Genomic DNA, 17043 nt, shown 5'->3' on the forward strand with positions numbered 1-17043 from the left:
GATTACAGGTGTAAGCCTGTTATGCCTAGCTTGAAAGGCTTTCCTTAATTACATATAACTTTAGCATATTTGTGAATTTAGTGGCAGTCACTATCATTAAACTAGCCTAAAATAATAGATCAAGCATATACTAGTGATAACTAGACAAAATGTTTATAATCCTAGATCAGAAATGCAAATAAGTTGAGCAAAAGAGATCAGACACAAAATACATATTGTATGATTCTGTTTATATCAATTTCAGAAGTTGGGTTTGGAGCTCAGTGCTAGAGTGCTTGCCTAGCATGGTCAAAACCAAAACCTAAGTTTTGATCCCCAGCACCACAATAAATAAATATATTAGATACAACATTAGTAGAAGTAGAAGTGAGGATGATGGTTGCTTTTGGGAAAAGGGAGGGAGAAGTGATGAAAGGCTTCTAAGAGACTGGTAATGTTTCTTTGATCCGGGTAGTTGTTACTGTGTAATAGTTTATCAAGATGTTCACTTACAATTTATGCACTTTTCTGTATGCATGTTGTACTTAAAACATTTATTTTTAAAAAGAGAAAGTGAATTGCCTGGGAGCAAAGTAAGATAAACCCATGATTAAGTTTAAGAGTATTTTTATGTTCAAAAAGTGAAATGAAAGCAGCAATTAAGAAGTTTCCTTTCTCTGTGGTTATAATAGCTTTTTTAAAGAGAGATCATTATTAAGTTCTTTACCAGTTATAGCCACCCTCAGGAGAAACTGATTTTCTGGTGTATGAGCAGCACAAGGAACTTGGTAAGCATAACGATTCAGAGGAACTACCCAGACTGTAAAAGAAATGACTTACAAATCTAGAACCATTTCTGGGATCAAACAGCATACAAAATACTCATTTACCATATTAATTACCTATTGCTAGGTAAAAAATAAGCCCAAACTTTAGCTTAAGTTGTAATAAATACTGAGGTATGGTCTCAGTTTCTTTGAGTCAAGAAATTAGGAGTGACTTGGCTGGGAAGTTCTGGCTCAGGGTCTTTCAACCAATTTCAATCAATTGAAGATATAAGGGGCTGGAGAATCCTGCCTGGTTGTCACTGGCAAATTGGTGCTGGCTATTGGCAGGTCTCAGTTCACAAAACCTCCTCCCTGGGGTTGCTTGAATGTCCTTACAACATTGCTTCTGGTTTCCCCCAGAGCTAGTGATCTGTGAGAAAATAAAGCAGAAGTTGAAATGTCTTTTATGACCTAGCCTGGGAAGTCATACGTACTCCATCATTTGTGCAATGTTCTATTAATACACAGGTCAGATCTATGCTATGTGGGTTGGTACTACAGAAGTATGTAAATATCAGGAGAGAGAGAACCTTTGGGTTCTTGGAGCCCACAAGCCCACTGGCCCCTGGTGATTCACATCTTCATCTCTTTTTCTACCATCAAGTGCCATCAAGACCCTCTCTGAATTTCTATTGAGTTTTCCTTCCACTAAAATAAAACATCACTGGTATATTAGTTACTTTTGTGTAGCTATGACCAAAATACATGAGAGAACAACTTAAAGGAGGAAGAATTTTTTTTTTTTGAGATAGGGTGTTGCTCTGTAGCCCAGACTAGCCTCAAACTCACGATCCTCTTATCTCAGCCTTCCAAGTGCTGGGATTACAGGTATGAGCCACCATGCCTGACTTGAAGAAGGATTTATTTTGCTCAGGTTTCATAGGGTTCAGTTCATGGTTGCTTGGCTCCCTGTGCTTGAGCAGTGGTGGGAATGTGTGGCAGAGGAGGTTCTTCACCTTGAGGTAACGAGGAAGCAAAGAGCAGGGACTGGGGACTAGGTAATAACTTTCAAAGGCATACCCACAGTGACCTACTTCCTCCAACTAGGCCCCACCTTCTGTTTCCAAAATCTCACAAAACCGCACCAGTAGCTAGTGACCAATCATTGAGCACATGAGCCCACAAAGAGACATTTCATATTCAAACAATTGGAGAGTAAAAATGAGAAGTGCATGCAACAGAAGCTTAACACACCAAATTCTCCTTTCACTGGGATCCCTCAGTTCCAGGAGCAGAACTCTTTTAAGCCAAGGCCCAATGGTATGAGGAACTTGGGAAAGCATTACCTACTTACTGTTTCAGAGGACAAGATTTGAAGAACAAGTTTTTAAACCCCTACATGCTCTTCCAAGGCCTGGCTCCTGGCCCGGAGTCCACTACTGAAAAGGGCTGCTCTAATACCACCAAAAAAAGAAGAAAATATCAGTCTGCGTCTTTCCAACCCCGACCCCATCAGGCACTTCTTTCAAAATCTGAAGAGGGATAGAAATGTGTTCTTTGAATACGCAAACACACACACACACACACACATACGCACACACACACACACAGAGTATGGCTAGCATATGACATTCTGGTGGCCTCACCACAGCTTGCAAGCAATGTGAAGGCATCGACTACTTTCTTTCACACACACACACACACACACAAATGAGAATAGAGAAAGAAAATTAAAGATGAAATATGATGAATTTAGAACAACTTAGAATTTCCTAGCTATGGATGATCATACCCCTTCCCAAGTTCTGAAAAAGTTGAACAATCAAGGCCTAGCCTATCTCTTGACTAAACAACCCTGATTGGGATACAGTGAATTGCTAGATAACCACAGTAATCTCTTGCTTTAATAGTTGTTACAAAGAAGCGATGGTGTTCAAATAACAGATAAACTTATGCTGTAGGGCTTCTCCAAGAGGAAGCTGGGGTGTATATGGTATGTAGCTATCTTACAAATGTAATTGACCATGAAACTCTTCACAGAACTTCTTATTCCCCAGAACACATTTTTGAGAAATTCATCTCTGAACATAAAGTCACTTGCCTGTTATATTAAAGGCAATAAGAAACTGGTTCTTTCCATTTTGGAATTTTGATTGTTGGTATTATTTTCATTCCCAAATAAGCCTATTTGTTAGAGTTATCTGTTCTGAAAACAAGTTGGTCTTCATTTCTGTAAACAATTCCACTTTCCCACTTTCCTTGTCTTACTGGTGGCACCTTTATGTTGCTGTGACTTGATTCTTCCTTTCATTTGCTTGAATCCAGTACTGTTCAAGAGAAATACAATATAAACCACATGGCATGGCTTAAAATGCTTCTGTAACCACACTTTAAAAGGTAAAAATGAGTTATATTAAAATTTTATTATTTAACCAAATATATCTAAAATATTTCAGCACATAGCTGTAGTCACAGTCCACGTGTTCAACAACCACATGCTTCTAGTGGCTCTCACAGACAAAAAGTTCTGATCAGTAATCTATTTTCATTGCCTCCTAAATGATTATTCTACCTAATTTCTCTTCTCTTTAAGCTCATAAGTTTATCTTATTAAAGATTGCTCTGTTTATAACCCCACCTTTGGTGGATTCTGGTGGCTCACTCCTGTAATCCTAGCTTCTTGGGTGGCTGAGATTGGGAGGATTAAGGTTTGAGGCCAGCCTGAGCAGATAGTTTGTGAGACCCCCCCATCTCCAAAATAACCAGAGCAAAATGGACTGGAGGGTAGAGCTCAAGAGGTGGAGCACCTGCTTTGCAAGTGCAAAGCCCTGATTTCAAACCACGGTCTCACCAAAAAAATAAATAAATAAAACTCAAACAACTTAACATCCAAGGAACCCCAACACTTGGCATCTTCCTGCTTTTCCTCATTACTTCCCATATGCTTGCATAACATGTTCTACCAAAATGAATCTCACAACTCTCCAGGTAGAATTTACTCATACCCATCTAACCGTTGGATCATCCTTTGTCTTTACATGAAATTCCTTCCCACCACATTTCTGCTTACGAAATGCCTTCTCCTTAAAGTCTTCATTGATTACCACTGTTAGCTAAGAGCTCTCTGCTTTTCTTTTTCTCAGTACTGGGGGTTGAATTTAGGGCCTCACAACTGCTAGGCAGGTGCTTTACCTCTTGAGCATTTTTTTTTGTGGTACTGGGATTTGAACTCAGGGCCTACACCTTCAGCCACTCCACTAGCCCTTTGTGTGTGTGTGTGTGTGTTGGGTTTTTCAAGATAGGGTCTTGAGAACTATTTGCCCGGGCTGGCCTTGAGCCAGGTTCCTCCTGATCTCTGCCTCCTAAATAGCTAGGATTGTAGGCGTGAGCCACCGGCACCCAGCTCCACTTGAGCATTCTGCCAGCCCTTTTTGCTTTGGTTGTTTTTGAGATAGAGTCTCACTTTATGCCCAGGCTGACCTGGACCATGATCCTCCTATTTGTGCTTTTCTAGAATGACAGGCCATCATGCTCAGTGGTTGGCTGAGATAGGGTCTTGCAAACTTTTTTGCCTGGACTGTCTTCAAACCTCGATCTTCACCATCTCTGCCTCCTCAATAGCTAGGATTGTAGGCTTGAGACAGTGTGCATAGCCTATATATCACTCTCAATGGCGTTTTCACACGCTCTCATGACTTAAAAGCCTCAGTGTACCTTTTATATAGTTCCAGGTAGACTATGAGAGTTATTATATCATAGTTTGTATCTATGGATCTTTACATCATAGGATGTAAAGTTTGTATCTTTACATCCCCCTTTCACAGAGCCTTTCACAGAGTAAGCACACATATGCCTGTGCAGGCATGCATGTGTATGCACACACACAGACACACACACACAATATGTGTTTGTAACCAAAGATTACAGTGACCATAGCAGCTCTAGGTTCCCTTAAAATACCAACATCTTCAGCGGGTAATCTTTGGTATCTGCCCAGCTCCCAACCATTCTCTCTTCTCCAAGAAATCCTTCTCCCCAACAGATCACAGATTAAGCCCCAGCATCCATGTTTGTACCTCATAACCCCATTACCTCAGAATAAGGATCACCTTTCAAAGTGTGATGCCACATACCCTATGTAGGCAAAGAAGTGAAGAAAACTGGTCTACAGGGAGACCTAAGAAAGAGCAAACCAGAAAAGAAAAGTGCCTGCCAGTTCTCCAGTTCTGCCCATTTCTTTTTTCCTGACCTGAATACATTCCTTCTGAGTTCCATGGGTTTTCCCTGTAGCATTAAAATAAATTTCTTAAATCACCCTTTCCCTTTTCTTAATCTAGGTTATATTGTCTTCTGTTTCTTGAAACCAAGCGACTTAATAGAAATAATCATAATGGAGGCTAAGCCCTCATTTTTTCAAGACCATTCCCTTTGTCCTCTCCATGATTCAATACCCTGAATTATAAATTTCCTACAATAAGGACGTCTTTTCTCAAGAATCCTCAAATTTCAGGCAGCTTAGGAGGTTAAAATGCACAAAGGAAGAATTGTCTACATTATTTTGACATCTAGAACCAGTACAGAAGTTTCTCTATGGTGCCTTCCTCTCAAAACCCCTGCCCCTGGCTAGATTCACTGAAAACAAGCTCCCCAGTAATGACAGTGTGAAATTAGTCATTCTCATGAAATATTGTTTCTATTGCTCTCAAGCACCCTCATACATTGACTTAAATGAATGGCTTGTAAAGTGTGTCAAGAGGTCGTTAAGGGATCTGTACTAGTGAATAGAGAAGATGCTTCATGATTAGTCATAAATGCTCACCAGGTTAGTGGAGTGCTACTCAAATTCTTCAAAGAATTTGTTTTGTTATTTTAAGTAGGCCAAACATCTCCTGATTAGAATTCATGCAATTACTTGCTGCAAAGCAATTTTCCTTAGCTCTTCCCTGCTACAGTACCTTCATATCTGCTCTTCCTCCCTCCTGCCTGCAGAACTCTTTTCCCATCCCCACCCAGTCCACCACCTAATCTTTTACCCTTGACTCTGCGGGTCCTTTTTCTGGCTAGGTTTCAACTCAAATGTTCTCTCAATCAGAAAATCTCCTCAACCACCATCTTTACTAGGTGTTACTTACTCTATCTGCCTGTCCTTTTTGTTTTTTCCCCTTGGTGCCTGGAATGGAACTCAGGCCCTCACACATGCCAAGAAAGCACCCTACCACTGAGCAATACTACCAGCTCTCCAACTGCACTGTTTAGTTTTGGAGGTCTTATTTAGTGGCACTGGGGGTTGAACTCAGGGCCTGTGCTTTATAGACAATTGTTGTACCACTTGAGCCACAACCTCAGCCTTTGGTTTTTTTGAGACAGAATCTTGCCAGGTAACCCAATCTGTCTTCAAACTCAAAATCCTCCTGCCTTCAGTTCCTGAGTACTAAGATTATGGGTGTGTGTCCCAAGCCCAGCTTTTTGGGATGTTTGTTGAGACAAGGTCTTGCTGTCTAACCCAGGGTGGCCTTTGATCCTCTTGCCTCAACCTCTCAAATGCTGTGATTACAGGTATGAACATCACTCCTCCTTCAAATTACATTGCAATTCACTTCATTGGCAAATGACTTAACATACATAACAAAATGCATCCATTTTTAATGCAGTTTAAAGCGTTTTGATAAGTATGACTATCAAAACTTTCTCATCACCCCAAAAAATTCCCTTGTGCCATTTCCTACTCATTCCTACCTCTGGTCCCAAAACAAGCACTGATTTCTGTTTCTGTTAGTTATATTTGTCTTTTTCAGAGATTCATATGAATGGAGCCATTTATACATGTGGAGCCACTCAGCAACCATACTCTTTGTGTCTGTCTTCTTTCTCTCAGCATGTTTTTGAAATTCATCAATGTTGCTGGTCTGTCAGTAGCTTGTTCCATTTTCTTTCTGGGTCATACTCTAGTATGTAGAAATACCTTGCTTTGTTTATTCACCAGCAGCTAGTAGACATTTGGGTTGTTTCCAATTATTGGCTATTGTGAATAAGTTTGCAATGAAATATGTGTACCAGTCTTTATGTGGACATATGGTTTCATTTCTCTAAGTTAAGTTCCTAGGAGTGGATCATGTGGTAAATGTATATTTAACTTTATTTTTAAAAATTCAAGAAAACAAAAAAAAACCTTTCCCCATATATATATATATATATATATATATATTTTTTTTTTTTTTTTTTTTTTTTTTTTTGAAAGACAGGGTCTCACCAAGCTGCAAGGCTCCTTGAATGGGTAGAGGGACCGAAAAAAATGAAAGCCAAGTCTAGCTTAAGGAAGTCCTAAAACACCGATTGTCCCTGTGTTTGGGCAGGCCTAGGTCATTTCTCCATGTTTTAAAATAATAAATAGCACCCATGGTGGGCACCCAGATCCATTGTCTAATGATTACGGGGTGCTAGATAACATGACCACACGTATTCCCCCAGGTCAAAGTATAAAGACTACAGACAAAAACACCATTGTCTTTACTCCCGTTTCCTGCAGGGGGAGCAGGAAATGGTTCTCCCTTTTTTCCCCACTTCCTACTTTATCCTGTCATACTAAAATAAATCCTTGCTAAAACTTTCACCTTGTGAGACTCCTTGTTGTTAGACACCTTGAAAATCTTTTCACATTTGTGCATATACCTGTGATTTTGCATGTTAACTGGGAATTTCAGGGAACCACTCCCTCTGGTAACAAGTTTGCCAGTTTTTGGGGGGCGGGTACTGGGGTTTGAACTCAGGACCTACACCTCAAGCCACTCCACAAGCCCTTTTTTTGTAAAGGGTTTTTTGAGATAGTGTCTAGTGGAGCTATTTACCCAGGCCAGCTTCGAACTGCGATCCTCCTAATCTCTGCCTCCTGAGTAGCTAGGATTATAGGCATGAGCTACTGGCACCCAGCTTTGCCAATTGTTTTGAGTAGCATTATAGGGGACTCTAGCCCTGGCTATCCCCTGCTCTCTGTTTCATCTATGATTTGGATAGTTCATCCTGAACATGGTGAAACGCCACCAAAAAAAAAAAAAAAAAAAAATCCAGAACCAGAGATTCCTTAGCCAACTGAAACAGTGATTAAATTGTTTGCATTGTGTATGAACTAAATTCAGTTCAATAAAGAACCTATTAATCTTAGCAACAATAATTTGTGGGGAGCTACAGGGAGCTGTATAGGAGGATGGAGGCTTTGTACCCCACTCCTATCAACAGCCTCAGAAAGAGGCCTGGCACCAAGCCAAGGATGAGATTAGGTCAGGACCTAAAATGGCACAGAAGTACATAGAGAAAGGTAGGGAATGATGCCCATCAAAAGGGAAACAGGACTGCAAGGGAGTGAGGGGTATTTTCAATCATTACTCTTTGTCTTTACTCAAAAAGAACTCAGTTGTGACCCATGTACAATGTACAATAAACCATCTCTTCTGTGTCAGCTAAAGAATAAAAAAAAAAAGAGCTCCTTAGAAATGCAGGGTCTCAGGCCCATCCCAGATTCAATGATTCCCCAGAGGGTCTTATATTAAAAAAAAATTCAACAAACTCTGGTCTATATAAGTTTGTATAGTTTGGGATTTCACTTCTTAAAAATATATTCATTATTACTTATGTAATTAAAACAAATTGTTTTAAAGAGACTGGATTATAAGAAAGGTGAAAATTCAAAGAGGAGACAGACTGACTTGGCTGGGTGCCTCCACTGAGCCAGCCTGAAAGGTGTCTGCTTCATACACCGTCTGAGAGGTGGGCACCTGTCTTTGAGTAGAATGTCCCTTGAAAAACAAGGCAGAAGGGCAAAAGGGGAGAAATCCCAGATAGCCTCCAAATTGAAAGTTCTATTTTTGTTCACTGTAGCAACCTTGTTAGCAGGAGGCATCTGGCCAGTGTAGATTCTCATAACTTTCTTGAAAGAAGAAAGAGCTAAAAATGATCTCAAGTTATAGAAATAATAATGGCAGAATTACTGCACACCAGCATTCATGGGCTTACAATTCTAAGGACATCACTGTGACAGCAAGTAGAAAAATAAAGTAATTCAGCAATTACCCATTTCTTCCCTAATTTCTTGGATAGGCCTCCTGCAAGAACTGATTTCCAGCTGTATATGGCAGTGAAAATGTTTTTCTTTCTTTTTTTCTTATGTTAAATACAAGGGAACTGATTAAACAGAAGACAGTCTGATTGCTAGGAAATCATTGATTCAGATGGTGTGGGAATGGCACCTGGAGATGGAGGAAGAGGGCATGAGGTTAGGTGGAAGAAGCTGGGGCAGATCTTTGTGGACCAAGGACACCCAAAGTCTGATAGCTGAGCTCTGGAGGAGGTAGGATTTGACACTGCCTGGTCCAGCCTCTCCACTTACTGGTTCTGGAGGCGAGGGATGCCCAGAGCTGGCTGTGGATGCTGTGGATCCTGGAACTACAACCCAGGGATTCTCCCTTCTTCACTTTTTCTACCCCTACCCTGTTTTCTCTCCCCACCTCTACCTCTCACCCCTCCACCTGCTTTCTGTCTCTGAGCACCCTTTTAATATGTCTATTACACTTCAGTAACAAGTTGTGGGGGGGTTGTTTTTAATTTAAACATCACTGAGGAAATAAAGAGAAGCTATTCAGTGTTTTTCAAGCGCAGGCCAAGAGATCAGAATTTACACATAAAAGCAGTGTTTGAATAAACCCTGGGAATTTCAGAAGCCAAATAAATGAAAGGTCTAATCAAAGAAGCTTCCAGGAGGAGTAGAGCTTTAAGCCAAACCTTAAAAGAGAACCCTGATAAGTGTAGCAGCCATGCAATACCTTGAAGCAGTACCTTTTGACCATGGGTTCACCAGCTGAGGCAGGCACCTCTGACCCCAGGGAAGGGTAGGAGCTGGAGGAAGCTTGGAGGTATGCTTACAGTTCAGCAGGGTAGCTCCACTGCCCCTAGTGCTGTTACAGGCCTGTGTAGAGAGTTCTTGCTTCCATGGTCCAAAGAACTCGCTCGTGAGGCAGCAGATTGACTCGTGAGACAAGGTCAGCACACAAAGTAGGATTTATTAGAGAGAAAGGAAAAGCTGCCCCTAGAGACAGACAGGGAGCCCAGAAAATCAGTAGCTTCCTGTGTTTACATAGAGGAGTTTTTGATTTGGTCCTTTCTGTTGGGGCGGGGATCAGGAGTCAGGGGTGGTCTCTTAACAAATCTCTACAGGAACATGTACACAGTCCCGTGAAAGCCTCCTGTCTATCAGTCTTGTGGCGTTTTGAGCTTCCACGACTTGTGAAACCGCGTGTCCCTTTACAGGATGTAGAGCTCACAGTGCTCTCATGGGGAATGGGGGCACCAGCTCATTCTGTCTTCTGAGCCCCCACACCCAACAATGCTATTTGACCTTCTTCACATTTGGATTCTTTAGGTTTTATCTCTCTGCTATACCATCTCTTCTCCCCTGCTACTTTATCAGAACACAGGCCTGTCTGTTTCTCTTCTGGTCCTCCTCCCTGCTATAGTACCTCTCCCCCTCTTACACCTCATGACCAACCAGAGAAAGCCAAATACGCTCCCCAACCAATCTTTACATGCTGCCTCTGGAGTCCCCATGCCAAGAACTTCCCACCACAGTGCACCTGAGCCTTCTGCTCTCCCACCCCTACTATAAAGTTTCCCCATCCCTGGCTATCTTTGAGTCCCTCCCAAATGAAGTGATAGCAGTGGACTGCCTCTCAGGCTCCGACTAAATGGCTCTCTGTTGCTTTCATTTGGGTTGTCTTGTTTATTTCTACATCCCCAACAGGGAGCTGGACACAAACTGAAACACGCTCATGAAATCAGCACACAGATCAGGACACCTCCATCCCAGCTCTGTCCACCCCCTCCCCCAATTAAACATTCTCCTGACTTCTATCACCATAGATCCATTTTGCTTATTTTTTTTCCAGTTGAATGAAATCCCACTCTTTTATGTGTACTGACTTTTCCTGATCAACATTTATTGCTCAATACTAGCATTTTTCTGTGTGACTCTGTCATAAGGTATGCATCCATCCCTCTGTGGATAGCCATCTGGGGTGTATCCAGTTTGGGCCTATTATGCACGGTGCAGTGGTTAGAAGCATTCTTGCGCACATCTTGGTAGACATGAATTCTTATCTCTGGCATGAAGCCCAGGAGTGGAATTGCTGGGGCATAGTTTGGGCCTATGTTCAGCTTCAGTGGATATTGCCAGTTTTCCAACAGGGTTAGTTTGTCTTAGTTCGCCAAGCTTCTGCTAGATTGGGTAATCTATAAACAACAGGAAGATTTGTTTCTCACAATTCTGGAGGCTGGGAAGTCCTAGATCAAGGCACCAGCAGATTCAGGGTCACATGAGTGCTTGCTCTTGGCTTCAAAGACACAGTGCCTTCTTAGCTGCTTTCCCTTCTCCCCCCACTGTGGAAGGGACAAAAATGCTCCCTCAAGCCTCTAAGAGGAGTCCCACTCATGAGGGTGGAGTCCTCACAACCTAATCACCTCCCAAAGGCCCCACCTCCTAACACTATTACCTTGGAGTTAGGTTTTAACATATGAATTTACAGGACAAATACATTTAGACAATTAAGACCAATTTACATGCCTCCAAAATTTAGGAGTTTAAGTTGCTTCATGTTTTCATCAACATTTGATCTTATTCCCGATGGGCTCTATGTGTTGATCCCCCATCCAGATTTAGTTATTATCATTATTAATAGTACATAACTGATGGAAATGACACTTGTCCTTCTTCCTCATTGCTCCCCTCCCCTATGCTCCAGGGGCACTCTATCTTGTATTGGGGACAGTGGGTGGTGGCAAGAGGCTTAGGATAGAGTCTTTGCTTTATTATTCAGTGTCACCAAGACCTACCCCAATGCTCTGCACATATGGTACAAATAAACATCTTCTGCTAGGCACTGATAGCCACTCAGGAGGCAGAGATCAGGAGGATCACAATTTGAAGCCAGCCCCATGCAATTTGTTCAGGAGGCCCCATCTCAAAAATTCTCAACACAAAAAAGCCATTCTGGTGGAATGGCTTACATGGCAGAGCACCTGCCTAGCAATTGTGAGGCCCAGAGTTCAAATTACAGTGCCACCAAAAAAAAAAAAAAGAGGGAAATAACCCACAGAAACCAAGAGGTGCTACCTAATATTGCCCTGGGAAGAGAAAAGGCCTTAAGCACAAAACCCCCCAGTCCACATCTGCCCCTTACTTTTTTTTTTTATTGTTTTATTATTCATATGTGTATACAAGGCTTGGGTCATTTCTCCCCCCTGCCCCCGCCCCCTCCCTTACCACCCACTCCACCCCCTCCTTCTCCCCCCCACCCCCTCAATACCCAGCAGAAACTATTTTGCCCTTATCTCTAATTTTGTTGAAGAGAGAGTATAAGCAATAGGAAGGAAAAAGTGTTTTTGCTGGTTGAGATAAGGATAGCTATACAGGGAGTTGACTTACATTAATTTCCTGTGCGTGTGTGCTACCTACTAGGTTAATTCTTTTTGATCTAACCTATTCTCTAGTTCCTGGTCCCCTTTTCCTATTGGCCTCAGTTGCTTTTAAGGTATCTGCTTTAGTTTCTCTGCGTTAAAGGCAACAAATGCTAGCTAATTTTTTAGGTGTCTTACCTATCCTCACACCTCCCTTGTGTGCTCTCGCTTTTATCATGTGCTCAAAGTCCAATCCCCTTGTTGTGTTTGCCCTTGATCTAATGTCCACATATGAGGGAGAACATACGATTTTTGGTCTTTTGGAACAGGCTAACCTCACTCAGAATGATGTTCTCCAATTCCACCCATTGCCCCTTACTTTTCTAAACCCTCTCACTCAATGTATAAAGAACCTGCACAGAAAAAGGGGCGTCAGCAGGGATGAACAAGATGGCCAAGATGCTGAAGCTGGTGATGGGCACATGGCTGTTTGTTATTCTAATCTCTCTACTTTTGCCTGTGTTTGAAAGCTGTTCATAATAAATGTTTCTGGGGTGGGGGGAGTTATTTGAAGTGTGGCAGGTATAAGAAAAATGATCTTTCTATCGAAGTATTTGTTACCCTCCTAAATTACTTAAAAATTCCTCAGGTCACCATCTTAGGTGACTTGCATGTTTAAAGGGTCCTTGCTTTTTCTTCCAGATTCCTGTACAACTCCATTGCCCGCCAAACTGCATACCTTAACCCATCCCCCAAGCCAATCAGGAAAGATTGTGAACCTTTGACCTGGACAAATCCCAGATAAGGAACAGGTACAACTTTGTCAGGGATATAAGGAGGAGCCACTGTCAGCCATTTTGTGCCTGCGTGCTTGCTTAGCAGGAGTGAGCACATGCTTGCACCCTCTTGATAAAGAAAAAATTGCCTTGTCAAAATTTTCTGTCTCTTGTGTGTCTGTTTTTCGTACCAGAGGGTTATCAATTCCAACAATTTGGAGGCTTGTCCGGGATTTTACATTCCTTCCAGGAAGGGGGTCCTGGCCCTTCCCCAGGGAGACAAGTCCTGCTGCCTGATTGAGGTGGTCCTGAGGTTTGGCCAAGGGTTGACAACTTTCCAGATCTGCGAATGAACTAGGACTGCAGAATTTCTTGACAATGCAGGTAAAAGAGCTCTGAAGATAGGTACTGTGGCAACCATGTAAGTTTTGTGCACAAGCCAAGACAAGAAACATCACAGGGGTGACCAAGTAATGTCTTGGTGGTCAGGATACTGGAGGCTGTGTGATGTGTGAATGAGATGTGTCAGGGGACACACAGGGAAAGTGAAGTCCTGATCCTCAGTTCTGAGGCGACATCATACTGTTTAAGGCGGAATTAGATTTTTGAATCTAATCCAGGTCAGCAATTTATACTGACCCGCAGGCTACCAAGAGGTGCCTCAAGCACGTGGGCAGAGACAGACAAAATGAAAAAGAATCAGAGTGCAAGAAACCTCCATGACAAAGGGGAGGGCAGGGAGTTGAGCTCCTGATAGAGCACAGTCAACCAGAAGGGAGAAATGGGAAATAAAGGCAGTGGGGGGGGGAGGCCAGATAGCAAAGGCCCAGGATAAAATACCCTCTGGGAGCCCCTTAGGGAAGATGTTAAAATATTGGGATGATAGCCCCCCCACCACCACTAAAGGAGAAAGAAACAATGAATTGTTAAATACTGTTGTTTTATCTGGACCAAAGATCTGACCTTTGGGTTTGGGGGTTTTGGCCAAAATTTGGGTCTGACAAGGACTGGGTCTGTCAACTATTACTTGAGCATGTTACTAACAAAAGCTCAGTCACTCAAGAGGAGATGGAATATGCCCTCTGTTGGAGACAGAGTCCTGTAGTCCTGTTTCCATAAAAAAAACCCTTTCTAACTGGGATTTACTCTCCTCCCTTCCCTCCCCCTCCTTTTGCCTGCTCTTCCTCCAGCTCAGGCTCCAGAGCCGGCCCCAGCCCTGCCCTCCAGGATTCCACCCCTCCACCTCCACCCCCTTCAAATCTCAGCCCCTCAGGCTGCTGCTCTAAATTACAAAAACTAGAAAACTGGAAAAATAGATCCACAGAGGAATTATTAGAAGAGGCACAAAAGGTATATGTAAGGAGAAAGGAAGAAAAACACAAACAAAAAGCAAAGATTATGTCATCCATGATCCAGCAGGTTAATAGGGAAAGGCCAAACCAATATCCTATTAGACCTCAACCAGCCTGGCTGCCCTCATGGGATGTAAGAGACCAGAAAGTCAGAAGATGAAACAAAGAAGAGGGGAACATAAGTGCTTTAAATGTGGGGAGACTGGACAATTTAAGAGAAAACGTCCAGAATGGGAAAGAGAGTATAGGAAACTGTTCCCTTAATGACCTTCGATGAAGAATAGGGGGCCAGGGGCTCTTTTACCTTGAAGGGTCCCACTCAGAGCCCTTGATAAATTTAGAAATGGGAACACAACATGAAACTGTCACCTTCCTGATTGACTCAGGTGCTTCCAGATCCTTCCTCTGTCTTCTGCCCAGGGGCTTAATCTATTCCCTGGAGAGGATACTAATTTCTGGGGTAAAGGGAGAAAGCTTCTCAGTTAAAATATTACAAGAAACAGATGTTTATTTCTAACACAAGACCACTAAGATACAATTTCTCCTAGTCCCTGAGGCAGGTACCAACCTATTTGGAAGAGATCTAATGACCCGATTAGGAATCGGTTTACATGTAAAAAGGGATAAAATACAAGTAAGCCCTTATCACAGCTCTGGTGCTAGCCTTGCCCCCTTCTTGAGCAGCCTTTTCACCTCTTTGTGAATGTAAATGAGGGAATTGCCCTGGGGTGCTAACACAAAAACATGGGGGCCAACGTATAGCCTTCTTACCTAAGTTCCTGGATCCCATCACCCAAGGTTGGCCTGAATGTATTCAGGCAGTAGCAGCTACAGCCCTTCTAACCAAAGAAAGTAGAAAAATCACCTTTGGGGGAGACCTAATTATTAGCACTCCCCATCAAGTTAGGACAATCTTAAATCAGAAGGTGGGTAGATGGCTGATGGATTCCAGGATCCTAAAGTATGAGGCTATCTTGCTAGAAAGGGATGACCTAACTTTAACTACTGATGAGGCCCTAAATCCAGCCACTTTCTTGGAAGGAAGGCAGGAGGGAGGAGCACCCGAAAATAAATGTTTAGATATGATTGAATATCAAACAAAAGTGAGTCCAGATCTTGGGGAAACTTCTTTCCAGACCAAGTTCCATTTCTTTGTGGATGGATACTCTCGGTTAATCAAGGGGAAAAGGCATAATGGATATTCTATAGTAGACAGGGAGGCAATGACTATAATAGAATCAGGCCAACTCCCTAACAATTGGTCGGCACAGACTTGCAAATTGTTTGCCCTAAATCAGTCCTTAAAACACCTAAAGGACAAAGAATGGACCATACACACTGATTCAAAATATGCATTTGGTGTGGTCCACACCTTTGGAAAAATCTGGATGGAATGGGGCTTAATCAATCACAAAGGCCAAGACTTGGTACATGGAGAATCAATTCAACAAATAATAGAGAGCCTAAAACTACCTGAAAAAATAGCCATAGTCCATGTGTCAGGTCACCAAAAGGTGCAGATGAGACAGCAAAACAGGCTGCTCTCACTTCTGAGGCCTCGGTCTTTTGTCTTATTCCACACCTCCCTACTCCTCATGTCACCCCTTATCTTTACCCCCTCTGAGGAAGAACTAAAAAAACATGGGGCAGTCAGGACTGAACAGGGAAATTGGGTTCTCCCCAATGTGAGAGAAATGATCTCATAGCCCCTAATGAGAGAACTCCTTACTTATCTCCATCAGGGGAGCCACTGGGGGACCCCAAGCCATGTGTGATGCAGTTTTGCAAGCCTGTGGGTGTATAGGGATTTATACACTAGCCAAACAAGTATCAGAAGGATATCTTACTTATTGAAAGATTAACAAGCAATCTCTGAGACAGAGACCAGCTGGGGGTAGAAACCCCGGGTTTCGACCTTTCCAAAGCATTCAGGTAGATTACACTGTGATGCCCAAAACAGGTCATCTTAAAATACCTCTTGGTTATTGTAGACCATCTCACTCACTGGGTCGAGGCTATCCCTCTCCCAGGGGCCACTGCTACAAATGTAATTAGGTTATTACTAGAAACATAATCCCAAGGTTTGGGGTTATAGAAAATATAGACTCAGACAATGGGAGTCGTTTCACTGCCAATGTCCTTAAGGGACTTATGAAGGCTCTAGAGATCAAATGGGAATATCATACTCCCTGGCATCCACCTTCCTCAGGGAGAGTTGAAAGAATGAATCAGACTCTTAAAAAACAACTCACTTAATTAGTCTTAGAGACCAGATTACCTTGGACTAAATGTCTTCCCATAGCACTACTCAGAATTAGGACAGCCCCTCAGAAGGACATTGGCCTCTCCCCCTGTGAAATGCTTTACAGGCTTCCTTACCTTAGCTCTGTTACTGATGTGCCTTCCTTCGAAACCAGACTATTTCCTCAAAAATTATATACTTGGATTGTCCTCTACTTTGTCTTGGGAAAAAAAGGATTGTTACCACAGGCTTCTCCACGTGACTTTCCTGTTCACCACATCAGCCTGGTGATTATGTGCTAATCAAGACCTGGAAAAAAAATAAGCTTGAGCCAGCTTGGGAAGTACCCTTCCTGGTCCTGCTGACCATGGAGACAACTGTCCAGACTGTGGAGCAGGGATGGACTCATTACACACAGGTAAAGAAGACGCCCCCACCTGACCAGAAGGAACAATGGGCTATGCTCTCACATCCAGGCAACACCAAAG

General features: G+C 42.5%; 1 protein-coding gene across 1 annotated transcript in view; it reads left to right on the forward strand.

Annotated features, from left to right (window-relative positions):
- Rnf24 (ring finger protein 24) overlaps positions 1–13043 on the forward strand; it is a 116051-nt gene extending 103008 nt beyond the window's left edge. Inside the window, exon 7 of the mRNA XM_074074411.1 lies at positions 12888–13043. Within this exon, the coding sequence (XP_073930512.1) occupies positions 12888–12990 (103 nt within the window). The 3' untranslated portion in view covers positions 12991–13043. The remainder of the gene's footprint in view (positions 1–12887) is intronic.
- Positions 13044–17043: the final 4000 nt, after the last annotated feature.

Source organism: Castor canadensis, chromosome 5 (assembly GCF_047511655.1).
Source record: "Castor canadensis chromosome 5, mCasCan1.hap1v2, whole genome shotgun sequence".
NCBI classification, from domain to species: Eukaryota; Metazoa; Chordata; class Mammalia; order Rodentia; family Castoridae; genus Castor; species Castor canadensis.